This window comes from Nyctibius grandis, chromosome 4 (assembly GCF_013368605.1).
Source record: "Nyctibius grandis isolate bNycGra1 chromosome 4, bNycGra1.pri, whole genome shotgun sequence".
Classification (NCBI taxonomy): Eukaryota; Metazoa; Chordata; class Aves; order Nyctibiiformes; family Nyctibiidae; genus Nyctibius; species Nyctibius grandis.
The window spans coordinates 20,207,815-20,234,287 of NC_090661.1; the positions used below are offsets into that span (position 1 = coordinate 20,207,815).

Here is a 26,473-nt window from a genome sequence, read left to right on the forward strand (position 1 = left end):
CGCTGTCACTGGCGGGGGGAGCTGGGGGGGGGGCCGCCCCGCCCGCCTTGCCCCTCCCCGCCCCGCCCTGCCGCCGCTGCCGGCGGGCGGTGACGGAGCCGCCATTGGGGCGCTGCTGCGCGGGGGCGGGGCCGGCGGGCGGGCGGGCGGCGTCGCTATTGGCGCGGGCGGCGGGGTGGGCGGGGCGGGGGGCAGCGGCGCGCGGCGTGGGCCGGGCTGGGGCAGTGCGAGAAGTTGGCGGCGGCGGCGGCGGCGGCGGCGGGGGGAGCGCGGAGCGGCAGGAGCGCAGGTGAGCGGCGGCCGTGGCGGGAGGAGACCCCCCACCCCGGGAACGGCGGGGCGCCGCCGACCCCGCGGCGGCACGAGGGAGCCTGTCCCGGGGGGCGGGTGCGCGGCGCTGTGGCTCTCCGTGCCGGGACGCGCCGCGGAGCTCGGGCACGGCGCAACCCCCCCCCGGCCCATCCTTGGCGCTGCCCGGTGTCTCCTGTGCTGCAGGTGGGCCCCGCCGCCCCCCGTCACCCTCCAGGAGCAGGTGAGCCACTGACTAACGCACATTGTGCTCTCGGCGACTCCACTGTGCGTGTGACAGCGGCTAACCTGCTCCTCGGACATCGCTGTGCGGCCGCCTCGCCTCGCCTCCACGGACCCACGCCTCGACGCCTGCGCCCCCTCCCCGCCACCCAGGTGACGGGCTCCGGCATGCAAAGGAGTCACCCCCCGTCCAGTGCCACTGTTCTGCCTCCAGCAGCTGCCCACCCTTGGCCCGGCGGGCCCCCGACGTGCAGTCAGCAGTGCCCTGCAATTAGCTGCCTTGCAATTAGTCACGCTGCACGGTGGAGCGTGAAAAGGTTTAACGCTTCTTGCAGCGGGGCTTGGTGTGTCCGGCGGGAGCAGAGATGAGGGGAGCGGGCCGTGGCGACGCGCGGGCGCAAAGAGTTGGTAGTAAAGTTGCACAGGAGGGATGGGGTGCCCCCCTCTCTCTTCCCCTGCTCTTCTCCGAGGTAAATAAGTGCTAGTGGACTCCGTACCAAGTTAAAGAGACGCTTCATCCCAGCTGGTGACGTCTTGATACCCAGTCAGTGACTAACTGAACTGCTATTGCCAAGGGTGTGTTAACAGAATAAACTGTGCCTGCTATTGCCCTGGATGAGTCACCTTTAAAGAGAGACTCTCTAGTCTGTTAAATGAAAAGCAGGAACGAGCCTTGCTTTCCTCTTTCGTTGCCGTGTTGTTTCCCATCCCACCCCGCACCTTTGCTCGCTGCTTTCCGCTTCTTGTGCCGGGGTTCTCTCGGCCCCCCAGCCCTGGCTGGGCGCTGGCAGAGCTGCCTTACACAATCATGCTGCGATGTCGCACAGGGGACTCCGACTTCGTGGCCGCGAGGAGTAGGAAGGCGAGCCGGGCAGGGACTCCTCCAGCCGCCCAGGGTGGCTGTCACTAGGAACGGAGGAAGTGACGAAGCAGATTGCTTCTCCTACAAAGTTCTCCTTTGTGATTTTTGGGCCGGTGAAGAAGCTGAGTAGTTGAAAAGTGTCTTTTCTGAAGCGCAGCGCAGCTTTATCAGCAGCTTAAGCTCATGATAACCAGCTAGGATTCCCCACAGCCAGCTGAGGTTCCCCGAAAGGGCTCAGGTATTCTCCGTCTTGCTTGGGCTGCTCATGGGTAGCCCTGGACCCTTGTAAAGGCTTGATCTGAAGGAATTGGCAGCGGTCTGGTCAGGAAGTAGTTAATTGCACGGAAGGCAGAGCAAGGTCCACTGCACAGATAGAGTCTCTCATGGAGAAATTTTGCCTGTCCCCATCTCTCCTGCCTGCACTCATTTGTAGTTTCTCTCTCCGGGTCCCAGAGGAGCATCTGCTCTTCTGCAAGAAAAATTGGCTCCCTCTGTGCCCCGTGCAGACTGGGTGAGTCCAGGGTGCTCAGACATGCTGTAAAGAGAGCAAGAACGCCTGGATTTACCAGAGCTGCTTTCATGTTTGTTCAGAAGCCAGCAGGGCCTTTTTTGATGGGGGGGGGTGACACAAGTTTGCAGCTTTCTCAGCCCCAGAGGCTTTCCTCCTGCCTAGCTGCCCCTACAATGTCTTCCCACTGCTGGACCCGAGCAGGTGAGAGCACGGTGTAGCCATGTGGAGAGCAGGGAGACGGGGAAACCTGGTGCAAAATACACCGGTGTATGAGTGTGTCTGCGAGCTGAAACCGAAGCCCTGCAGTCCCCTACGACCCGATTTCACAGGTGACCGCACATGTAACAAACCTGTATCTGAAAATGAAAGTGGTTTGTTTCTCTTTGAAGAAATAGCCCTGCGTTTGGGACTCTGCTACCCGACGATGACTAACCCCCGGAGATGCCACTGGCAGAAGCAGCTCCGCGGGTCGCCTGGCAAGACTTATCCCATTCCCATGAGCAGCACTGTGGAATGAATGCTTCCAACTTCCCGCTACCTATGGACCCATCCTGTTCAGCTCCAATAAGCAAAGGCAAGGGGTTGAAGTGAAGTTTGTTTGTTGTTTTTTTGGTTGTTTTTTTTTTTTTTTTGTGTGTGTCTCTGTCCAGTAAGCGGGGGGTATACAGCTCAATTCCTGCTTTTAACATTCTTGTGGCATGATTCAAAACTAACCTGCTGTGCTGTCACCTGAAGTCTTCAATAAATAGCGCAAAACCAGTGTTTGGGTGCTTATTACTGTAATCCAGGGTGCTAGACCAACTGAAGAGGAAGGCTGTGCCTTCTCAGTGACGTGTCTGATGTGCATTGCATGCCCCGTGCCTCTTATCTCTTATTTTGCCTCTGCAGCCAGTGAAGGTGGCTTGAAAAGGCAAGTGGAAGGGTGCGACCTGGTTGTCCCTCAAGCAGAAACTCCAGCATCAGTGCCTTCACCCCTGCCCTAGCCCAGCAGCCCCAGAGTGCTCCTGAGCGATGAGAAAATACATCAGGGCTAAGATGCCCCTTAATTTCATGTGTTTCAGTAGCTAAGAGATTCGTAAGGTGATACTTACCCTGGTAACAAGAGTAGTCACATGCTAAAAGCTCTGTCTCAGAACTGATGCTGTAAGATTTTTGGGGAGAGGCAGGGGTGTGCCCTACAGGAGGGGAAGATGCTCAGTGTCAGGCCCATTAAGATGAAGGGACTCTGTGCTACTCAGAGATTTTGTTCTCTTGTTTCAGTGCTTCGCAGAGGGAAGCCAGCAGGCCTAATCCTTCAAGCACCAGCTAGGGAACGCTTACCGTATTGTGTCTATAATGTGTGCCAGTGGCAGGTCCTATGTGGTGAGCCTTGCCGAAGGAGCAAGCTGGCCTGTGAGGAATAGAAGGAGTATACAAATTGTTTAAGAGGAAGTCAGTTTTAGTTAAATGCAAGCAGGGACTTATATAATACGTCCTTTAAAGAAAAAAAAAAAAAAAAAGATTTCTGCTGGCAGGAGGTTCCGTTGGGAGAGAAACTTGCTCATCCATAAACAAGAAAATTTCCCGGCCTCCTCTAGTGCTTTATGATTTTTTTTTTTTTTCAGGGCAAGGTAGAATGTGCTCAGTCTTTGCCCTGAGACAGAGAAAGGAAAACCATCACAGGGAGAGCAGACAACGCTCCGTGCATGGACATGCATGCCAGTTCAAACAGTTTCCCTTCTCCATCTGCAGTGGACTCGCCTTGTAGGATCTGCACACCCAGGAGCAAGGAGCAGAGCATCTGTACACCACTCGGGGAGCAAAGCCAACAGTCATTTTCTCCTCCAGTCATTCACACCTTTCCTTATGTAACTGGTGCTGAAGCGTGTGCTTTAAAAGCTGCTTGCCAAGTCCAGGGGCTGCGAGGCAGCACAAATGCTTCTAGCAATTTTGGGGGGGCGGGGGAAAACCCAAACCCGAATCCTGATGAACTCGTACAAATACACTGTGAACTGGAGGTATGTCAAGTGTCTGCAGCTCTGCTGTCCTTGAGAGACCATCCTGGCCTGGGGCAGTGCTGGTGCCCTGACCATCATCTGCAGCAGGTGCCCAGCCTAATGAACCGACACAGCCCAGGGTAGATGGGTGAGGAGTGGGGAGCCATTTTTCTTATGCAATATTTAAAAAAAAAAAAAAAAAAAAAAAAAAAAAAAAAAATCGGGTTGTGCAGAGAGAAGAGCTCCAGGGAGGCTGGAGGTGCCTGAATTACTCTCCTGAATGGTGCCTTGTGCTGACAGAGCCTGCAAGGAGCTTGCAGATTTATTTTATTTTTTTTAAAAAAAAAGATGCTGGGACTGTTCGCCAGTGAAAAACAGGTATATCCTCTGCTTCGTGATTTTTGGGTGGCACTGGAGCTGGCGGTGAGAAGCATCCAAGGAGGGAGAAGCCTTGAAGCCCGTTCCTGCCCGCCCCAGGGAAGGAAGAAGCTGCCCCGCAGCGCACAAGGGACATGGGGACACGGACTCCCTGCTCACCCAGGCGCAGCATCCTCAAGCCACCCCATATGCTTGGATCCCTGCCTTGCCTGTGAGCCAGTTGTTCCCTCTCCAGTACGCGCCGTACGCTGGGTTTGTTTTTTAAGGGAAAAACCAGCAATTTATTTGCTTTGTTTTAATCTCATAACAATGAGTAATTCCTTCCTACCGCTCTGTAGTGGCCTAGAAAAGGACAGCACCATCTCCACTGTAGCAAGAAGGCTTCTCCCAGGGCATAAAATTTTAATTAGGACCAATCACGCAGCCTTGAAATGGGAATTGCGAGCAGCAAAAAAGTCAAACCATCAATAAAATATTCAATGGCAGAAATGTATTATTGACACAGCCTTTAGAGCAGATAAAAGCAGAAAGGCACGGGAGCCAGAGCGGGTACCAAGCCTCGCTGGGTTAAAGAACGCGCGGGGACCTGGACGCTCGCAGTGCCATTGCATGCCCCCCGTGCCAGGAGGAATATAGGTCACGGCAGGTGGGGAGTTTCCTAAGGTAATAAATGAGTTTGATCAATGCCTCTCCCTCCACTGTGGTGTGCACCACGGCATGGGAGAGGCGTTAATCAAACTCATTTATTACCTTACGAAACACTGCTACCTTTGCAGCAGCTGGGTGATGGTTTATAGGACACAAAATGAAAACAATGTGCAAAATGCCACAGCCTTGAGCTGAAGAAAAGAGAGTTAGCTCCTGGCCACAGTGCTCTCCCTCATCCCATGCCTGAGTCTCAGACCTCGGCAGGGGCCATGTCTGGGTTGTGCTGTCCCCCATCCCATGCAGCAGGTCCAAATCCTGCATCCTGGCCAAGGAACATCAGCTGCAAGGACAAAATCTGCTATGATATATATTTTTTTAAACCTGTACTTTTTTTCCCCCAGGAAAGACTGGTGCTGGTTTGGCCTGTCACATCATGGCTGAACAGAAATAACCTGCAAAAATAATAACCAAATAATACATAAGCAGAAGCGCAGGGCAAAAATCTCATGCAAAATCAGAGATTCAAATTAATTTTCTGCCTCATTTTTCCTGGCGATGACCCTTTTCTCTTTATTCCCATTTATTTTGCAGAAGGCAAAGCTACAAATGAAGCCCCAAAACCGAAAGATCCAGTTTTTAACGCGCAGAGGTCACTTTTTCAGGGCATGGAGGACTTCACCTAACATGCCAAAATCTGGCCATGTTCAAGGCAAGCGGGTTTTCTAAACCCGCTTCTCGGGTGTTTTTCCCCACAGCAGCACTGAAGTGCTCCTTACCACCTCCATCACCCTCTGCTTCTCTTCCTAGTGAGCTGGAATCTCATTTTAAAGGCAAGATAGTCCAAAAAACAAGTGCAAGAAGCCCAAAAAAGCAAGCAAGCAGGGGAGAAACTCTTCGATGCAGCTGCATGGAGCAAACGTTATTTTTAACTCATTTTTCCCAAGATACATGATTTAAGGAGAGGGGGAAAAACTCCCAAAAAAACCAAAACAAAACAAAAAAATACTGATTCAAAAAAGGCAACTCTGAAATTGCATCTCCCCACTGCAGCAGCTCTCCAGTCGTAACCAGAGGCGCAGCTGCACCAGTGCTCTCCCAGCAATGCCAACTCTAATCCTTCAGTATCACTTAACCAACCTGCTGAGCTGCGGTGGCATCTCGAAAATCGGCTTTGAGAGGGGCATGTCCCTGGGTACCAGAGCCCAGCAGAGCCTCAGGGAGATGCTGATGGAGAGCGAGAGCCGACGTGCTCACTTGGGGTTATCCAGGTGCAGATGGAGGGGCTTGAAGGCGAATGGGAGGTTACCCACTTACCGGGTAGTGGGTACAGTGGGTACAGTTCCTTACCCGCTCCTATCTGCAGCCGAGCGCCATCCCCTTTGCCTCCTGTCCTAAAACGCTCCGAGCTGCTGCTGCGCATTATTAAAATGCTGCCACGTTTCATCCCAGAGACGGCCGGCTCTCACCGGAGACAAGTTTCATCCGCTGGTTGTAAAGCACTTTGTGATTTTAAAAAAAAAAAAAAAAGAAAAGAAAAAAAAAAAAGCAGCATGTCCATAAGATGCATTTGGTCATAAAATACTTACAACTTTAATTCGGCAAATGGAAAGAGATGGCTTGGAAACAAAAAGAGGTGGTTGTGGGGCACATAAACTGCTCGGACATGCCCGTAGGACACCAGACCAGGAACCAGCAGGGACAGCTTGCCCTCAGCCACAACAGCACACTCGCTCGCTTTGCTCAAATCCTTTCCCAAAGTTTTATTGAAAATTGAAACTGTGGCACACAGGATTACATTGTACGGGGAAAGTGGGGTTTTACGGTGAACACTGTGCCCGAGTCACATTTTTTGCATATGACGCGTTGGAAACAGGCTCGGGGACCTCCTGGACAAACCCATCCCCTCCCCAAACCGCTTTGGTTTCTCAATTAAAATACAAGGCGACCTGCTAGGACAGATGAACAAAAACCAAGAGTAACTACTGGCCATCAAGTAAAAAAATCAGTGAAATGTCACCAAGAGTGTTTCAGTCCTGCTCCCCACCCATGCCACCGCCCGGGAAGGGCTCATTCTGTGATTTTTTTACTTTAAAAACAAGTTGAAGAATTAAGTGGATTTAAGAAAAACAAGCCCCTGCTGTGCGTTCCCTGCTCCCTTGAAGCCTGGTCCATGACCCCATGGAAAAGAGGGTTTCTGCTACAGGTTTCTTACAATAATAAAAAAAGAGGGGGGCAGAAATTTGTCTTAAAGCTGCTCTTGTGCCTCCCCTGCAGCCAGTGAAGAGGCTTGAAGTTTGTCAGGGCCCCACTTGCTGCAGCGAGATGCTGTAAAACCCATTAACTTGCTCCATCCAGGCGAGCTTCCAGGCAGGTCTCCACCGCAGCTTTGCTCCCCTAGTCAAAGGAGCAAGGACTTTTCCGAATGCACGATGGGTCTTTTGAGGAGGCAATGTGGAACAGGAGCACCGCTGGTTTCTGCTGAATATAGAAAGCACTTTAAAAAAATAGAAGGAGGAGGTTGCTTCCATCCGCAAGAGAAGAGAGTTGCTTTGTGTCGTTGGTCTCTGGTTTTATTTTAGAGTCTGTAAAAATACTCTGTCTGGCTGTCCACATCCATTCACAATATAAAGCAGTAAAAATATATATATATATTATGGTTTATTTATACAGTTACACTTGCAAGGCAACCGATCCTCTGCTGTCCCGGCCCTTCTACCTCCAGATGCTCTGCCTGGTTGATATGACTGCAAGACAAGACAAAAAAAACCTGAGTGACCCCATCATGGTGGGCGAGCGCTCGTGAAAAGAAAAGGGGAACGGAAAACAGGACGTATGCGAGCACAATGCCCGGACTGGGAGATGGACATGCAGACACCGCAGGATCGGGTGAGACGGGGATGGACGTTTCAAGCCGTGAAGAGATTGGCAGTAAGGTTTTGCTGAGGGGATGGTGGTGTGGGTGGGAATGGGATGCCAGGATACAGGCAGCATCGCACGGCGGGCAGGGACATCACAGCTTGCCTTCGCTGCACCCGAAAACGTGGTGCAAGGCAGAAAAAGGGTCACGGGAGGTGGAAAGGGTTTTGGGGTGAACTGGTCCCCAAGATGGAGCAAAAGTGACTCCTGTAAAAGACGGGAGCCAAATCCTCCCTGTCTTAACCGTAGCAAGGTCTTAGCCCTGGGGGATGCGGGGTGGCAGGAGAGGGGTTGAGGAGCATCCTCCGCAGCTCCCGGCAGGGCAGAGAGCCGGACCGCCAGCATGTGAGCCCCTGGCAGCAGAGCGGAGGCTGCCGGGGTGTGAGCTTTGCTCTTCCTAATGGCATCTATAAATAGCTCCGGCCTCCCGCTCCCAGCACACGCTCGCTCTCTGCAGCCCATTTTGGGCAGCAAAAGCCTCTCCCCGCTTCCCAGGCATCCTCCCCAGCCCGGCTCGCGCTCCCGGGGGCCCGCCGGGACGTACGCACCCTCGGGGTTCAGGCTGGACACCAGGGGCTCCGGCAGGGCCCTGGGATGGCTGAGGAGCTGCTTGGGGCTGGCCCGGGGAGGCGAGTCGGCACCGGCGGTGGGAGGAAAACCTATGGGATGGGGAAGAACTCTCAGGAAGGGCTCGTGCCTCCTGCGCTCACCAGGCATGGCTGCTGCAGTGCAGCCACGTCACACTCTCCGGGTGCTCCAGAGGACAAACGACCGGGTCCCTGTTTTCCCCTGTCCCCTTCCACAAGGGCCCCCCGCCACCTCCTCTCGTCCCTGCGAGGATGCGGACGTGGCCCTGGGCACCACGCTTGCCCTTCCCTTGCCCAACACAGAGATCGTTGGTGGCTGGAGCCCGTCCCCACCAGCCCACAGCCCCCGGGGCTGACGCTGCCCCTTGGCCACCTGGTTTTTGCTGCCACCACCATGGTGGCATGCAGCAATGCTGCGAAGGAAAGCTCCCTGTGGCTGCCCCAGCCCCAAATGCAGCAACACAGGATCTGACCTCTGAGCATGGCTACGAGCAGCCCCGAGGCTTCAGTGGGGAGGGAGGAAAGAGCCCCAGGGCTGGCAAACCTCAGAGTCTGCCCGGGGTGGCGAGCGACCACCGTGACAGCACCGACACCCTGTCCCTGCTTCCTAAACTCAGTGCCCAGGGCAGAACTGGCCAGCTTTGGGGCCGACCCCCTTGGAGGGGGAGGCAGGGAGCGGGCAGGGGTCCCGCGGAGCAGCACCCGCGGCCGAGCCGGCGGCAGCATGCTGACCTCCGTTTCTCCGGCAGGCTGGCAGCTCGCGCGGGCTCGGCTCCGGCTGGGCGTCCTCCTCGGACCTGGCCTGCAGGACGGTCACCGTGGCCCCCGTCTGCTGAATAAACTGCTGCAAATTACACTGCCTCAGCTCCTTATTTAACTCCTCCAGCTCTTGGGTCTGGGCCTGCAAAACACACACCGAGGCGGGGGGGACAGGGTGAGCCGCATGTCCCCCCCCATGCCCCAAAACCAGCTGGCATACCCCCTGCGGGGCTGCTCCCCCAGCTGGGGCAGAGGGGACCTCAGGGGTACCGCGGCTCGGCCGCCCCTCTCCGAGGGCCTGCGGGAAGGGAGATGCCTGGGTGGTGGGGACAAGGAAGGTGTTTTTGGGATCAGCCCTGCTTTGCTGTGTCTCCACAAGAGGGTGTGAGCAGCCGTCAAACAGCGGCCGCCGTGGTGCTGGGAGACGCCTGACGCCAAAGAGATGCTCAAGTCGAAATGCTGAAAGCATGGCTGCCCTGGGGAAGGGCAGCTACCACTGCCTGGCTGGGCAAAAGCTTCTCTCTTTTGCTCCACCGGAGGGGAATTGGTGGGCAGAGGGTGGGCATCATGCAGCACCTGGATGCCCCGATGCTGGGCAGGGCCAGGACAGGTGAGCCAGAGGGCATCACGGCTCAGCCCCATGGCTGCCATCTCCACACTGTGCAGCCCCCTGCGATGAGCCCAAGCCCCTGCACAGCTTGCATAATCAAAAGGCTTCATGCACAGGCACCATGGGGACCTACACTATCCCCCTCCATGACTCCTTTATCCGAGATGACATCGACCCTTGCACCAACACCACCGACCCCGCACATGGACCATTTGCTCCAGCACCATCGTCCATGCCGGAGCGGGGTGATGTTGTGCTCCCCGTGCACTAGCCACCAGGAACCCCAGCGCACACGCAGCTTGCAGATAGAGCGATGGGTGCGGGACTCTGTGCCAGCCAGGTAAGAATGGTGTTATCCACTCAACAGCGGTCACTGCTGCTGAGCCACCTCTGTGCACCCAGCCCCATGCTCGCCGGCCAAGTAGGGCAGGATCAACCCCACTCAACCTATCAGCCCCATGCCGCTGGAAAGCTGGTCCCATCCCATCCCCTCCCAAAGGTTCCACCACCCCATGGGGCTGCTCAACCCAGTCCTATCTACCTGCAGGTTCCTTTCAGCTTCCTCCAGGGCCTTCTCCACACTGGCCAGGTTGCTCTCCAGCTGAGTGCTTTGCTTGACCTTGGCCTCCAGGTCCCTTTTCATCTTGGCGGCCATGTCCTCCAGCTCTGTGGGGCTGGGCACAGGGGTCTCTTTCCCCCTCTTGGCCCTCTCGGCCATCTCCCACTGGATCTCCTCCTGTAGGGCTTCGGTCCGGGCACTCAGCTCGTAGATCCTCTGGGTGTACTCCTCCAGGCTGGCCCGCAGGCTTCTAACCCGCTCCTGCCGCTCCCGCTCACACTCCTTCTCCAGCCGGAGCTCGCTCTGCCAAAATTCCTCCTCATCCAGCTCTGTGTCGTTCCTCCGCACCAGGTGCTCCAGGTAGAGGATCTCATCCTCCTGGCTAGTCAGCCGGCTGCGCTCCCAGAGCCGTAGGTCTGTCTCCAGGGTGTCCCCATGGGCCTCCAAGGAATGCAGCTGCTCCTGCTGCCGCAGCACCCTCCTAAACAGCTCCTCCTTGGTGGGTTGGACAACGCCACCTCCCTCCAAGTCCATCCCTTCCCGTGCTTGGTGCCTCCAGCGGCTCACAGTGAATGGGTCGCTGGAGCCTGTAGGACCCAAGTTGAAGGTCATGGATTTCTTTGGCTCCCGGGAACGGGGTGCATCGGTGCCGGCGGGCCTGGGCTTGATAGGCAAGCTGGCCCGGATGAACGTCCTCTCAGGGGCTTGGGGAGTGCCCTCTGAAGAGGGCCGTTCGGCCACGCTGGGGCCCGTCCGCCGCAGGACGAACTGCACGTCGTTGGCATACTGCCCACACTTGGCCAGCGACTCCAAGGGGCACTCCAGTGGCAGCAGCTGCCGCTCCTTTTCCCGCAGCTTCTGCACCAGCACGTAGCGGCCCGTCTGACCTGCCAGGAGAAGGTGAGCACGTCAGATGGGGAAGGCTGTGACCAGCAGTGGTGTGCCAAGGCTGCTGCCCCATGGGCAGTGGCTGCTGACATCCCCACCACCCCAGAGCAGGACCCCCATCCACCCATGGTCTCCTCTTCCCAGGAAGCACCTGCAGATGGGGCATCCCCTTGGCAGATGCCTCCAGCTGCAAAGAGGCAACCCCCCAGCAGATGGAGATGGCTCACCAATGGCCCGCGCCAAGGCAATGACCACTTCTTGGCAGGTGGTTTGCTCAGAGACACCGCAGACAACCCTCTGGATCCCGTCCACCCAGACCTTCAGCTCCATCCCCACAGCTGCCAGGCCTCAGGTGCACCGGGTCATCTCAGGACAGGCTGTCTGTGGGGAGAAAAGAAACCAGGTGTCCATCCAAAGCCACTAAGAAGGAATATGAGCGCTTTAAGAGCAGCATCATTAAACCATCTTTAACGCCAGCATCTCATAAGGTGCATCCTAGACCAAACAGTTGCTCGCTGCCGCCCCCCATCCATCTCTGTGGTTCTCCCTTCGCATGGGTTGCATTTTTGTTGATATTATTAAAACACTAATGTTCATCTGCAAAAAAAAAAAAAAAAAAAAATCAAAAAACCCACACCACGAAAAACTACTTTTTTTTTTTTTTAACTCATGTCTGGGTAGTGGATCCAAATCTTCCTGTGGTGGGAAATGATGGGATTTGTGTGCCTGCTTGGTGCCCAGAAGAATATGCCCAGGTTATTTATGCTGTGAGTGCAGAATTTTAATGGGTTTGCTGGACTTTCACTGTGATTTCTCTGACAATTTGGCAGCACAACACCAGGGGATTTTCCAAACAATATTGGAAAAGGCAGAGAAACCGCCGGCTGCCCACCCTTGCAACAGGATATTGAGAGAAGGTGCAGTTAATGCACATTTTAATCTATTTACCTCCATCTCAATTTATCAGAGAGGGATTAAGAAATTAAAACGAAGCCTCTTTCTGCACAAAAATGTGACCAAAGGTGGGGTGGGGGGGGGGAGCCAGGCACAAACACCCGCAGCGAAGCCTGGGCTCCCAGGGGGTTCTCTGCCCAACACCAGGGCCCAGGCAGACTCCCACCTAGCAGTTACTTCTCCTGTGTTAAAATAACACCCATTAGCCGGAGCACACCCAACTCCTGCCTCTTCCAGCAGCTCAACAACTGCGACAGTCTTAAAAAAAAAAAAAAAAAAAAAAATCTACGCACAAGCTGTAAAGAACTCAAATATTTGAACTTACAGTGTTTTCAAACAGTGTGCAAATACGTATCTTTTTCCCCTAAAACACTGTTTTTTCTAGCATCAGGCTTGTCTGAAAGCCCCGAGTGGAGGAACATATGTAGGAAACTTCCAGGCTCTCCATCCAGAAGGTCCCAAACTGCTTTCCCAGTCTAACCCGGCTGGTCACAGCCTCTCCTCCCTCAGCTCCAGCTCTCCCAAGTTTGCAGCCAGGCTGCAAGAAAGCTTGACCTCAGGTTAAACACCACTTCTTGCTTATTTTTTGTTGCCTGCTTGAGTAATCAAAGGGAGGGGTCGAAGGGTCCCGCCTCTGGCGATGACGGGTTTTAGCCACGGTGGGAGAAAGGCAAGGAGAAACTGGGGAAGAGAGGTCCAGGCAAGGCTGTTCCCCGCGGGTGTGGGTCCCGTCGGTGCCACCCCCCTGCCCACCTCGGAAACGTGGGCAAGGAGCAGACGCTGCAAATACCTCTGCGCTGAGCTCATGTTTGCCTTGGCTGGGTGGCCGGGGAAAACCAGTGGGGGTGAAGGGCACCTTGGGCTCGGCCAACCTCCCTGTGAGCCCAAAACCACTAAAATTTGCAAGGTTTAGCCCAATTTCCTTTCAAAGCTGGGTTTTGGCACTGCTCCTCCCACCCTGTGCATTCAAGGCTGCAACCAGCCCCCAGCACAGAGCAAAGTCCAGGCACCACCGCGGTACCACCCAGCTCGCCCCAAAGCCACCGTCCTCCCCCGCCGCGGCACCCTAATGCCGAATTTGGGGTGGCAACGCATCCCGGGGAGCACTGCCCCCACGCTGGCCAGGCACCTGGCTAGCACTGAACCCAGCTTCCCCTGCCCCGACCCCGCTGCGGGGCCAGGAGCTTAAAAATAAATAAGAAAAAATAACCCAGCCAGTTGAGTAGCGTCGCACAGCCTCACCTTGCCCCAAGAAATCCAGCGGTCGCCGAACGCTGCCGAGTGCGGGAGCAGGATGGCCGCAGGCACACCAGTCGCGGGCACCTGCTTGGGTTCAAACCCAGCACCCACCTCCGGCCCCGCCTCGGCCGGCCGCCCCAGCAATCATTTACCAGCAGCCAGCACACGGCACACCACCACCAAGAAGCTGGGAGCGGCAGCAGCCACATTTCCCCCCGATATGGGGGAAAATCCCCCAAAAAGCAGCCAGCGCATCCCTCCCTGCCGCATGTCTCCCTGCCCCATCCCCCAGCACCCCAAAATCCAATCGTTTTTATTATTATTTCCTTAAATCCTTGCAAGCACAGGGGGTTCCTGTTAACCAATTGCTCACCGTAACCCCTGGGTTTTTGGGGGTCGCCATCCCCAACCTGCTGCCAGATACGAGATGTTATCTGCTCCCGTGCAAGGGGGTGGTAAATAAGGCTGGAGGTTGCCCCCTCCTCTGCCTGCCCTCCTTGCCCTTTTCCCAGGGCAGGATCAGCTCCCCCAGGCCACTCAAAACCAGCCTGGCTGCCCCTCTTCCCCCAAAACCCTGAGGTCATGGAGGAGCCGATGGGATGAAGGCAGCTCATCCTCATCTGTGGGGACCAGCGATGCTCCTTGCACCCCCCAGTCCCTGCTGGGGGTGGACATCACAACCCTCACGCAACACCTCGTCCCCAATATCCCACCGTGCCGGCATCACCCTGGTTCAAAAAAACCCACCCTAAAAGCCACCAGGCAACAAACCCCAAAACCTCCACCATGCCCCCACCTCTCTACCATCACTCCTAAAAAATCAGTAGCTGGGGAGTGGTCTGTTTGCCTCACTTGCAAATATGATCCCCTTCTCCCCAAGCTTTGCTGGGGGAAGAAGTGCTTCTCGGCAGGAGGCTGGTTTCCAGCTGCCTCTGCTTGTGTTCGTCCTAGGAGGCCACTTTGATCGTGAACCAGAAGTGTGGGCAGCTGCCAGGCCCTGGCCGGTGCCCCCAAAACAGCACAGGGAAGCGAGCAGGTGGCTGCAGGTGCCAGGACGGGTGACGGCCACTCCTCAAAGTCTCTCTCATTTTATTCTTATTCCACCCCTACCCCCCCTGCTATGGATTTCTAAATCATTTTTATGGGAAGCAGATTAACAAAGTGACTAATTTTCTGCTCCCTTCCCCATGCGACGGATCCTAAAATTGAGGGTAGGGATGATTCATACCATGACTTACTGAGAGTTGGAATTTCAAATGCTGATACTAAAAAAAAAATTTTTTTTTAAAAATTAACAATCTAGAACTTGCAGCTTTATTTTGCCTCCTGGCGCTGCCGTCTCCCAGCCTCCCCAAAGCTGTCGGGCTAAAAGAAGGAGATGAAGGAGAATTTCTGCATGTGCAGGAGGATGAATCCCTGATGGCTGCTGGGACTTGCAAGGGTTCACTGATCTCCCTGGACCTGAAATAATACACGGCCAGCCAAGAAAATTGGTCAGTCACCCTCCTTACAGAAGCGAGGACCGCCACTGATTTGCAGGGACCCCCTCATGTCCCCCACAGGGACTCTCAGAAGCTGAGACAGCACCTTCCAGACAAGGACTGCAAACACTTTGCAAGTGCCTTTCTCCCACATTTTGCCACACACAAGAAAAAAAAATACCCAGTTAGAAAAAACCCGCCAATTTTGCACCCAACAGCAAGGTCAGCTGCAACCCAAATCCCAAAGCATCCCAAACGCCTCTACCAGAGCTCCTAACAAGCACCGTCTGGGACGAGCATGAAGGTTTTGAGCTGAGCATCCTGCCAGTGCCAAGGTTTCACCCATTTTGGGGGTTTCCTCACCTCCCTCACTATGTCTGCCCCTGGCAGAAAGCTGGTCTGGGGCCAGGCAGGCAGGAGAGCAGCGGCACAGGGAAAACTTCCCAGCAAGCCTAATTAAAAGTGCAAAAAGCCAGAAGACTAGCCTTTCAGGTCAGGGTTTGGGCTGGGGGTAGGGTTATAAAGCCTCATAATTAATAAAGATGATTTGTACTTAAGAGCAGGCTGTGATGAGCCCACCATCCAAGAAGGACCAAGGTGTCCACAGGGACCAGCAACTCTGCATCCCTTTGGATGCACTGTGGGCGGATGCTGGGGTACTCTTGGTCATTTTATTCCGGCTTTGAACCTGACCCTCTTGCTCCTCTCCCACCCAATGCCGGGGGGATGCTCATCCCAGCTGCATGCGGACACACAAGTGAAAAAAAACCACCCAAACATGAGTAAACAGCAAGCGGTGAGGGGACAGGAGTGGCCCTGTGCCGCCATCCTGCACGCCGGAGCGCTTGCAGGCTGTCCGTGACTCACCGCTCCGGATCAGCTGCTGCACTGACGCATCCAGCAGCTATTTAATGCTTCCTGAGGTCCCTCCCTGCCCGAAGCACCTGGCCCAGCTCCTGGGCACCAAAGCGAAGAGATGGTACTTGTCCATGTGCTCTGGTAGAACAGATGCCTCCCCATTACTCAGGTGTGTAGAGGTGACCCAACACGGAGAAGATACATGGGGAACTAAAGCCTCCTGATGACGCTCACCCTGCAGCAAGTTGGAGGGGACAGGCCGTGGTCCAGGCTCCCCTCCAGCCCATTGACAGTGTCCTCCTGCCTTGGATGCCTCTTTTGGAAGGGCATCATCTGCCCTCGGCTGGGGTGTTGCAGAAATAGAGCAGCTCTGCTAGGCTTTCCATGCCATGTCCATCCCAGGCCAGAAGGTGACACCGCAGTCAAAGGTTGAGGCTGTGGCCAAGGGTTGACGCTGCTGGTAGGTCCAATGCTGGGTGGAGATCAGCCATGGCAAGGCTTGACCCCGTGGCACTTCCAGGACTGGCAGTTCCCATGCTGGGTGGAGATGATCAGACATAGCAAGGCTTGACACTGTGGGTCTTCTTGGGCTGGCAGGTCCCATCCTGGGCGGAGATGATCATCCATGGCTCTGAACAAGCTGTTTGGGCTGCAGACTCTGGCAACAACTGATGGTCACTGCCACTGCAGCAGGGAGCACGAGGCAAAGCCCTCCCTGCAGCCACATGGTGCAGGACCTTTCCACGATGCCGTGCTTGTCCCGAGGATGCTGTCCCTGGGATCCTGAAGGGACATAATCTCCTGGCTTGGTGCAAAGCAGCCAAGAGGGCACCTGCCAAAGAGGTCATCATCCTCTCCTGAAGCATGGGAGCCATCAGGGTGCAGGCAGGACACAGGCGCAGGGCTCCAGCCCGGGGCAGCAAATGGGTTACTTCATCCCAGCGCAAAGAGCTGACAGGGGTTAAACAAGCTCAAGAGGTGACAAACGAGTCCTACCAGAGCGGTCACAGCTCAGAGAGGCAGCTCTTCATCCTTCCACCATCACAGGGAGGGTGTGCAAGTGTTACTCACCCCCCAGGGCTATTGAGGCCACCGGCTCTTACGCAAGGTGGTCGCAAGCACCCAGAAGCAAGGAAGCAGCAGGCATGGGGCTATAATTTACACCTGAGCAGCTTATTTAGGGGTGGCCATAATAGTCCCCACATCCTTGGTCCACCCATCATGCCCCATCCAGCTCCCTGCTCTGCCATGGCATGCCTGACAGCAAGCCCTAAAAATCAGCAAGTTACTGAAATCAGTGATTTTGAAACCACGTGAGGGCTTTGTGGACTCCACTTTTCTAACCTCCTTCAGCTGGAGCAACCCCAGATGGGGACAGGGATAACCACTGCAAATGTATCCTGAAGGTGCAGCCTTACCAGAGATGTGCGGATGGATCCCAGCCCACATGCACCTCTGGGCTCTGTCATGCTTCGACAGCAAGCGGCTTCTGCTGGGGGCATCTTACGATGCATGACACACACTTGGCATCTGCAGAAGTTACATCCATGTTTCAAAGGCTTTTTGCACCCAAAGAAGATCGAAGGGCCAAGACCAAGAAAACTAAGTCCCACGGCACTTGCATCACTCGAGCTGAAGAATCCCTTTAGCCTGAAGCCACAGGCCACCGCCGAAGTCCCCCGGCACCCCAAGGGGGATGTCCCCCACGCATTAGGATCTTGCAGGAACTGCCCAAAGAGACAGATGCCTGGAGAGCCACAAGCACCACACCAGCAACCCCCCATTAAGAGCAAAGTAGAGGCTTGGAGATTTTCTGCTCCACTTCCTTCCCAAAATTACAGACACACACTAACATACCCAGGGTGTACTGGCAAGGCTGGTTGATGCTGAGCGGGGTGGGAAGAGCCAGAGACAAACCCTGCCCAGGGCTGTGATGCAGGATCAGCCTCAGGGTGACAGCCTTTGGCAGGGATTTAGGGGAGGAAGGCTCACGCCCTGGCCGATGCGGAAGAAGCTCACCACATCCCAGCTCCACCTGCAAGGATTTCTCTCACTGTTTCTTTCACCCAAGCTTTTGGGTCTGCTACAGCACCGGACCCACACAAAGGCTTCAGAAACAGCACTGGGAAGGAGCGGGGGAACTTTTTTTCCTCCCTCATAAACAAGCCAAGGTTTGTGGCCATGGCAGGCCAGCATCGAGAGCCGTGTTGAAACATCAGGGATCACCAGCAGCAATGACATTTCAGGGGTGTTTAGAGCCAGTCCACCCTGCACATGAGCAACCAACTGAAAGCTCATTATAATTTAAAAGCAGCAAAAAAAAAAAAAAAATCCCTCCACCTACTGCACACACTCACGTTACAGCGTTTCAGCCTGGAAGGGGAAGGATCATCTTCCTCACCTTAACGCATCGTATTTCTCCCTTGCAGCACTAATGGTTACCGTCCATGGGGGGAGAAGAGCTGTCAAGGCTGGTAGTAAAGTCTGCCGTAAAGATGAAGGTTTGCAAGGGAAACATTAGCAGCACCTGCCGTTGCTGTAACCATCACCATCAAACCCAGACGTGCAAGTGAAGAGCAACTTCATGAAAGCAGCTGAGAGTAAATTCATAGTTTCTTCTCAAGGGGGCAAAGCAAAATTAGCAACAATGTGGAGATGAGAGGTGAAAGAGGAAAGGCTCTTGCACTGCCCACACTCCCCTTCTCTTGTGCAATTGAACCCGCCCAGACGCCGAGCCCAGGAGGGGCTGGGGAAGCATCTGGGTGTCCAGCTCCCAGCACAGGGGCAAGGCTGGGTCTAGGTACCTTTGGGCTCTAGGCTGACCTAGATCAGCCTTGAGGATTTGAGGGTTGGACTTGAAAACCTCGCAAGGTTGAGTCTGCCTCCCAATTATTCTCTAAAACTATTGCTTTTATCTTCAATACAAAAAAATATGGTGCTTGCTCTTCAGCTATCAAGGCACTGCTGTACTTGTAGCCACTGCCCAGCTGCGAGCCCCAGCGCAGCAGCTCCGGGATGCCCAAATGCCCGTCGTCTTCAGGGGATGACTCACAATCCAGCTCTTAAAAGCCAGGCTCTAAGGGGTGTTTGCCAGACCACGCACATGCAAACACAACCCCAGCACGCATCTGCCACCAGGTCCAGCATCTCCACCACGTTCATCTTCCACAGCAGTCATCAGTGAAAGCACAATGCAATTTGTGAATATTCATCTGTTATTACGCACAGACCATTCCCCAAGTCAGAAAACAGTTTATATTTCTCGTCACGCAGGACACAGGAGGAATGCTGCAAATCTGGAGATGCAAGAGCCTGTTCAAGCCTTGGAAATACTCTGAAGTACCCAAAGTACCTGCTTTCTCCTCCCCAGCCAAAGAGGAGGAGAAGTGTTTTAATTTCCTCCAAATTTCCATTTTCCCCCCCCTCAAGGGCGAGACCAAAATGAGGAAAATCCAACCAATGAGCTATTTCTCCCAATGCCTCCAGAAGAGCCAGAAACGACCCTCAAAATGCAGCTTCCTCGTGATGCTCGCCCGGTCCAGCCCAGAGGATGAGATGCACCTTGGCCACCTACACAGCAAGTGGAAACAGGCACTGAGCTGCTGCTCTCTGCATCTCATCTCAAAGTGATCAAGGATTTCATTTCCATAGGATTACAGGAAAATTCAGGCTCTGCACCTCTCCTCTGAGTAGGACCAGGGACATGAAAAAGCCAAATGACCTACAAATATTCTCCCCCCAACCTGCCTTCCAGCCTCCTTCAGAAGAGCTGGCATCAGCCACCAGCAATCCTCTTTCCACTCCAAATCTCATCCTAGGGTAGAGGGTAATTAACAAATTAGCAAATGCAAAACCGAGGATAAACCTTCCAGATTTTATTTTTGATTTCCAGAATAACTCGCAGTTTCCTACCCTGCTTCGCAAAGCGGCCACACACCAAGGGCACGCTGCTGGGTCTCCGGAGGAGAGGATGCACTGATGAATATGCAGGTGCATGCTGCCACAGATATTTATTTATAACTTTGTAGGATTAAAAAGGCCTTTAATGACCATTTGCCAAGAGCTTAAATCGCTCCTTTCTCTCACACACAGACAGACGCAGAGTCAAATAAACAAGAGACCCAGAATTAATCCACGCTGAAACCTTTGATATGACACTTGGGTATTTTAGAAGGCCCTGCTCTCATGCTACCTTGCACATGATTAATTAGGTGGAGGTGCTATCAATCCCCACCTGAACCCACCCAGAGATAATAAGCTCTTTAAAGCACCGAAATGGAGACATATCTCTGGAGAGGCAACTCAATCCCCTATCTGGCACTAAAACGCAAGGGGCCATCCGTCAGGGACTGCAAGTCACCGTCCTTCAACAAGCGATGGAGCTCACGGCTTCATGACCAACTTTAATCCCTGAAACCGCGTTGCTGGGAGGCAGCGAACCTCTGGCTGAATGCCGGTTTTGATGCCGGCAAAGGGCTCCATCTCCTGCTCCACGTGTAGGTGTCCTCCTTCCAAATGCTGAGGGTCAGGGGCTCTGCCAGCACTCGGTGATACCAAAGGACAAAGATGGGATGGGAACCGGTGCTGGGGACTGCACCGGCCCTCCCGCCTGCACGGAGAGGGAGATGCAATAAAAATACCTTGTTTTTTTCAGAAACATTTAGGAGCTTAACCCTCTTGCAACTCATGCTCACCTGGGGTTGCTTTGAGGAAACTCAGCCTTTTGAACCACCTACCCCAACTTCTTTATACTCCCAGCAGGTCATTAAAAAGCCAAACGAATTCAAAGAGGACAGCACCAAGTCCAACATCACAGCCTAGGCAATCCTCAAACTCTGTTAAAACACTCCAAAAGTTACTTGAGGCGAAGTAGATTTGAGGGACAACTAGTCCTTGACGTGCAACATCTCAAAGATGCAAAGTGATGTAGTTTCTAGCGCATCCACTCCTGGCTCCCAGGGATATTTCCCTGCCACACAGAGAGCAAACGTCCTTTCACAACATAAGATGTTGAATTTCTAAGAATTTCAAAAGACTAGAAAGAGCAATAGAAAAGGACTTTTTTTTTTTTTTAAAAAAAAAGAAAACAAACCCTACAAGAATCCTTTCTGTGGTACAAATCCCTGTGCAGATACAGCTTTTTTCGCCACCGATGGTGGGGCAGGTGGGAATACCTTGGACCAGGTATGACGTGGTACAACCTGGTGCCCAGCCTGGGTTAGCCCTGGGAAAGCCTTGCAGAGCCACCCTTTTGGGATGGGACCCTGAGGACTCGACAAGCTGCCCTGAGAAAGCCCCGTCCCAGAGGAATCATGGTGGGGAGGAGAGCAAGGAGATGCATCTTTGGAGCAAGCCGGGGAAACACCTGACCTTCTACAGGCACAAACCATTAAGCAAAGACCTGGGCATACTGGTCAAGATCCCAAGGAGACCACAAGCTGTTTACTGACAATTAATTAAGTTCAAGTTGTCCCTCAGAGAAGCAGGGGGGTATCACATTGCAGGAACCAGCCAGCACTGACCACAACATGCAAAGAGATAAAAGCCCATCACCTGGTCCACCCAGCCTTCCCACCACGAGTATGTTTGGCTCTCTGCAGAAAGGAGCGCTGCCACCTCCAAACATTGCCAGAACTTGGAAAAGAAAATAAATAAAAATCAGCAAGTGAAAACAGCGACCACAAAGCCTCCAAAAAAACCCAACCCAACTCATCTTTATTCTTATCTAGAGATGTCTGTGGTGTTCATCCAACCGCCTGCACACCACCAGCCGCCTCAGGGAAGCATCCAGAGGCAGAGACCAGTTCCCTGCTGTGCACTCCTGCCTCCCAGGGAAAGCAATATTCCCAGCAGGAATCATTAAACGAGCAAGAACCCTAAAAAATGCTCTTCCTGCTGTCCCTCAGCCAGGCAGCTTCACAACACCAGCTGGGTGCTCCCACCCCTTGCCAAGGGCTTTCCTGGGCTGGCAGGAAAAGCAGGGAGCAGAGGGGAGGCTGCCGCTCACCAGGCTTCTCTGCTGACCCAGCTACTCTCCTATAGGATGCTATAGGTGCCTCCAAAGTCCCTGTGCTCATGAGCATAGTGCTAGGTCTAACATCATGGGGGACCTCTGTGAGGGATGTTGGACCCCAAAACTCTGTTGAGAGCACTGCGGCATCCTATCACCAGTCCTCCCAGTTATGCAGGAGGCACCTGGGGGGACATGGGGAGGTTTGAGCATGTGGCTCTTAAGACCAAGAGCTCCAGCAGGTCCTGTGCTGCAGCAAGGTTCCGAAGCAGCAGAGGAAGCCTTCCCAAATTCAGGTAGTGCTCAACTGCCCCAAAGTTCCCAGCTCAGGGCTGATCCACCCATGTCTTCAGGTAAGAAGTGTTGTGGAGTCATTTCCCCGCGCCCCCCCCCCTTTTTTTTTTTGAAGCAACGAGTTATTCTAGATGACTAGCCCGGGGCAGCTTGGAAGCACCTCAGCCCTCAAGAAAGTGCTGACTCCAGTCCACAAAAAGCCAAATAATCAGCTGCTTTCAGAAGCTCATGAACTTAGCATATGAAAAATAGAAGGACATAAAATTGTTGGCAATCATTTACAATAATAGGATTTTGTTAAAAACCTTCCATAGAGACACGCTTACTCCTTAATTTGACTACACAGGTTTACAAGGGCATAGACAAGTTGGGACAGATGGAGGAACATCCCTTAAAAAGATGCTCTTAAAAACAACGCATGCACACAGAGGTAATACTTAAAACGTCCCTCAGGCTTTTATTTAAACTCGGACACAGAGCAACCCATCGTCAAGCAGCACCCGGATTTCTTTCTAGCTCACCACAGCACCTGACATTACACGACTCGAGGAAATACTCTGCTCAGAAGCCTTGGCGGGCACATCATGGCCTCCCAGCCAGGGAGGATCAACCCCTTGTCTGGATTTGGTCCCAAAGCATCACTCCCCCCCAGCACATGGGGGGACAGCAGAACATGGGCTTGGGGCACTTCCAAGCCACCACTGGAGGTTTTTCCCATAGCAGAAGACACAAATGGGAGAGAGCAGAGAGATATTGAAAAATACGGATGAGATGAACCAGTGGGGACCCTAGCACACATGCTTAGGCAATATTCCTCTGCAGCATGTGGCGACACGGAAGGCAACCACGACACATCTCCACTATGTATGTGGACAACACAGAGGTTGCCAGAGCAGACCAGCTCCCACGCAACCCCATTTTACATCCAGTCCCCAAAATACTTAAGCACAGGAGCTCCTCTGTTTCCCCAGGTGCAGTAAACCCCTGTATCTTCAGCAATTACACCACGCTACTTTTTTTGGTCAAGTCATATTTCAAAGAGCAGGGAAGGAAGCACCTGGGATGATTCAGACTGGCCATCACCACACCGCTTCGGCCAGCCGCCACCCGCTGCCAAAAGGTTTGGTCAAGCCTGGCAAGCTCCCCAGCACGCTCGCTGGGGCCTGTGGGTATCCAAAGCTGCCAAGCGCCTCAGCACAGCCATAACTCGCTTTTCTTAAGTGTAAGGAAAAAAAAGAATTTAAAATAAATCAGACTTAGTTCTTAAGTCGTTTTATTATCTCAGGGTCAGACTGTTGCTCAGGTCCTCCTGCTTCAAGCCCTGGGTAGAGCTAACTCCCATGTCTCTCTTGCACTCATTTGCAAACAGTTTTATTTTTTAGGGTAACTGGCATCCCCTTGCCAGGGAATTTCAGAGCGCAGGACCCCTGCGCCTGCAGTGCTCAACGCTGCGGGGTGCTGGGCACCCGCAGGCGCTGCAAGCCGCGCTCCCCAGCCTCACAGCCTTCTATGAAAAGGTAAAGAAAGGCTTTAGGAAGATGTATGCACGTGCAGGGAGCTTCTCGATTTCCACGCTATTTCTTTCATGAGGGTGTGGGGAAGGCAGCGGAGCTATGCTGATAGGGAGGCCAGGCGCCCTGCTCAGGCTCCCCTGGCAGATAACCGGGATGTGGGAGGATTCCTGGCATTCCAGCGGCACCAGCAGAAGGTAAGAGCATCCCCCCTACCCAAGCAGACACTGCCAGCACTGCCTGGTAAGGAAGGCAAGCAGTGCTCGGACACACTTCCCGCTCGTAACCACTGCAGATACAGCATGTGCACACACGTTTGCTCTCTTCTCCCTAATTCTCAATTCTTGCTGCATGAGGAGCACCACCCCACACAGCTACCCCGCGAGGTGAGCGGACTGGTGCGTGCAGCATCGCTGCCCCATCCTGGCCAGATCCAGTGCCCCACCATTTGACAGCTGAGCTCTGGTGTTCCTGCTGCCACACGTTCCCGAGGCCCGGCGCCTGCCCGGCAAGTCTCAGCAGAGCACCGAGCCAGGGCCTGCAAGCGTGCTGCTAGCACCAGCATCCCTGGGAGCCGGCCCTGGCTCACGGTGAGGAGCAGCCAAAGCTCCTGTCTTGCCTCTCTGGATCATTTCTCACCCGTTCCCACCTGCCTCTTCCTAGTTTCTCCTGAGATCAGCCATCCCAAGGGGAGTGCCACAGGCTGTGCTGGAGACAGCCGCTCTGTTTGAGCGAGAGGTGCATAGCCATGACCTCTTCCTCCGTACAATACGACCCTCAAACCCACATCTGGGTTTTCAACCTGCAATTGGGTTTTTAACATGCAATTACACAGCGCTGTCACAGGGCAGGGAAAAAACAGGGAGAGGAGTTTGTTCTCCCACTTGCAGCGGGTCACAAGTGGAGTTACGAAACAACCTGCCGGCAGAGTTCGCAGAAGGCATCAGAAGTATGCAGTGAGAAGCCAGGCTCTTATCGAGGAATTTAACCCCTCTCCTCAGGGAGCTAGAGATACCTCTGAAGGGAGGAAGGATGGACAGCTTTGTACTGTGGATGCAGACCGTGAAGGGAGGCTCCTGGCTTCGGTAGCTGAGACCCTATGTCACATCGGCTGCTCCTCCGCCGTGGGCTCTGGCCAGCATTTTCAGTGCTAAGGGGGACCATGATGCTGGCCCTTCGAGTGGAGCTTGGGTGGGCCATGCTGGTGCCAGCGCCCAGCGCCCGAGGCAGGTCGGAGGCAAAGCCACCCAGCACTCAACCAACCTGGACACGACCAGCATCGCACTGGGCAGGTGGCAAAGGGGCTCGGGGTCTTGCCAGTGCTGAAAGCCGCTCCCAGTCATCCCAGCTTAGGCTCTCGTTCAGGGATTTGGGGTTTCTGCGGGCACTCTGCCCCCAAGTCACCTCCTTGCCGTCCCTCCCCTCTCCATGCCGGTCGTTGCACTTCACAGCCCCAAAACAATGGGGTTATCCCCCGCTGCCGGTGGGCCCTGCCAGGCGGGCCAGGCGCCGGCTGTCCCGGGGGCAGCTCGCTCCGGGAAGACCCGGGGCCAGCGGCCCCGCCACCGCAGCAGCAGCCACCCTCCCCGGGGCTACGGGCCCGGCTGCGGACAGGGCCGGGCCGCGCCGCGCCCCGGTGCTGCAACGCGGCGGCGGCCCCTCGCCGGGAGGCCGGGCCCGGTCCCACCGCACCACTGCGCACTCACCTGCCGCCGGCCCGGCTCCGGCTCCGGCTCCTCTCCCCGGCGGTCGCCGCTCAGCTCCGCAGCGCGGAGCCGCTGCGACCTGCAGCCCCGCCGCCGCGCCCCCTCGCAGCCCCGCCCCCTCTCAGCCCCGCCCCGCCAGCCCCGCCCCCGGCCCAGGTGAGCGCCGCCCCCCGCCGAGCGCCCCAAGGCCTCACAGTCTCCTTGTTTTTCTAACAAAAAAAAATCTCAAATTCTCCTTCGTTAAAAAGTCTTAAATTCTCGTTTTAAAAAAAAGTTTTAAATTCTCCTTTTTAAGAAAGTCTTAAATTCTCCTGTTTTTTTTTTTAAAAAAAACCTCTTAAATCCTCCTTTTTTTCCCCCGAAAGGTTTAAATTCTCCTTTTAAAAAAACCCCATTCTTAAAAAAAACACTTTTTAAAAAAAGTATTACATTCTCCTTGTATGTTAAGAAAAGGTCTTAAATTATCTTTTTTTTAAAAAAAATCTTAAGTCCTTATCAAGTTTTTTTAAAAGAAGTCTTAAATTCTCCTTTTTTTAAAAAAAACCAACCAAAACCACCCTGTAGTTCTCTGTTCCCGGTGCCACTTGGCCATGCAGGTGGGCTCATTCCCAGCTGGAAGCACCCAGCCATACCTAAAATCCTGTGCCCGTCTGACGGCAGGGCCCAGACCTCCACCTGTCCCCGCAGGTCCCCAAGCAGGATGGAGGAAACAACTCCTTTTCAGAGAGGAAGAGCTTGGCCTGGCCCTGGAGGCAGGCAGCCCCTGTGCCCTTCAGCCAGCCAGGGGCTTCCAACGCCCTAAAACCGCAGAGAGGCGACGGGAGGGAGACAGGTTGAGCCGGTTTGGGAAGAAGCAGGTGCCTGCTGCCACACTGGAGGCTTTGGAAACTCCTCACCTCCTCCCTCCGCCTGCTTTTCCTCTCCTAGCTCCCCAAAAACCCACCCAAAAGCTCCCCCCACCTTTCACACCAATGCCATTCCCTCCATGGCCTGCCAAGCAATGAGGCTGTGGTGGCACTAGCCTCAGTGTCCCATCCCAGTGGTCTGCACTGGCACGGGTGCTCCAGCCATCCCCGTGCTGGTGCAACCCCAGTGTCAAGCATCTTCCACAGCGGGGTGGATGCAAAGTTACCTTTGTATTTCTTTATCCAGAAGCTCTTGTGAAATGTCCTACGGCTCATGAGAAAGGATAACC

The 26,473-nt window shown here is 54.4% G+C and overlaps 1 protein-coding gene and 1 long non-coding RNA gene across 2 annotated transcripts; one reads left to right on the forward strand and one right to left on the reverse strand.

Annotated features, from left to right (window-relative positions):
* Nucleotides 1-214: 214 nt before the first annotated feature.
* On the forward strand, nt 215-3,927 carry LOC137662477 (uncharacterized). Its single transcript, XR_011048009.1, has 3 exons — nt 215-289; nt 2,294-2,478; nt 3,509-3,927. It is a non-coding gene; the product is annotated as an uncharacterized lncRNA (long non-coding RNA).
* A 3,641-nt stretch (nt 3,928-7,568) lies between these two features.
* On the reverse strand, nt 7,569-25,319 carry LOC137663176 (ras association domain-containing protein 7-like). Its single transcript, XM_068400089.1, has 6 exons — nt 25,279-25,319; nt 11,453-11,606; nt 10,320-11,224; nt 9,142-9,310; nt 8,067-8,481; nt 7,569-7,650 (listed from the first exon to the last, which is right to left on the reverse strand). Exons 2-6 carry the CDS (start codon nt 11,553-11,555, stop codon nt 7,569-7,571), a joined length of 1,674 nt encoding a protein of 557 aa, XP_068256190.1. The 5' UTR covers nt 11,556-11,606; nt 25,279-25,319.
* Nucleotides 25,320-26,473: the final 1,154 nt, after the last annotated feature.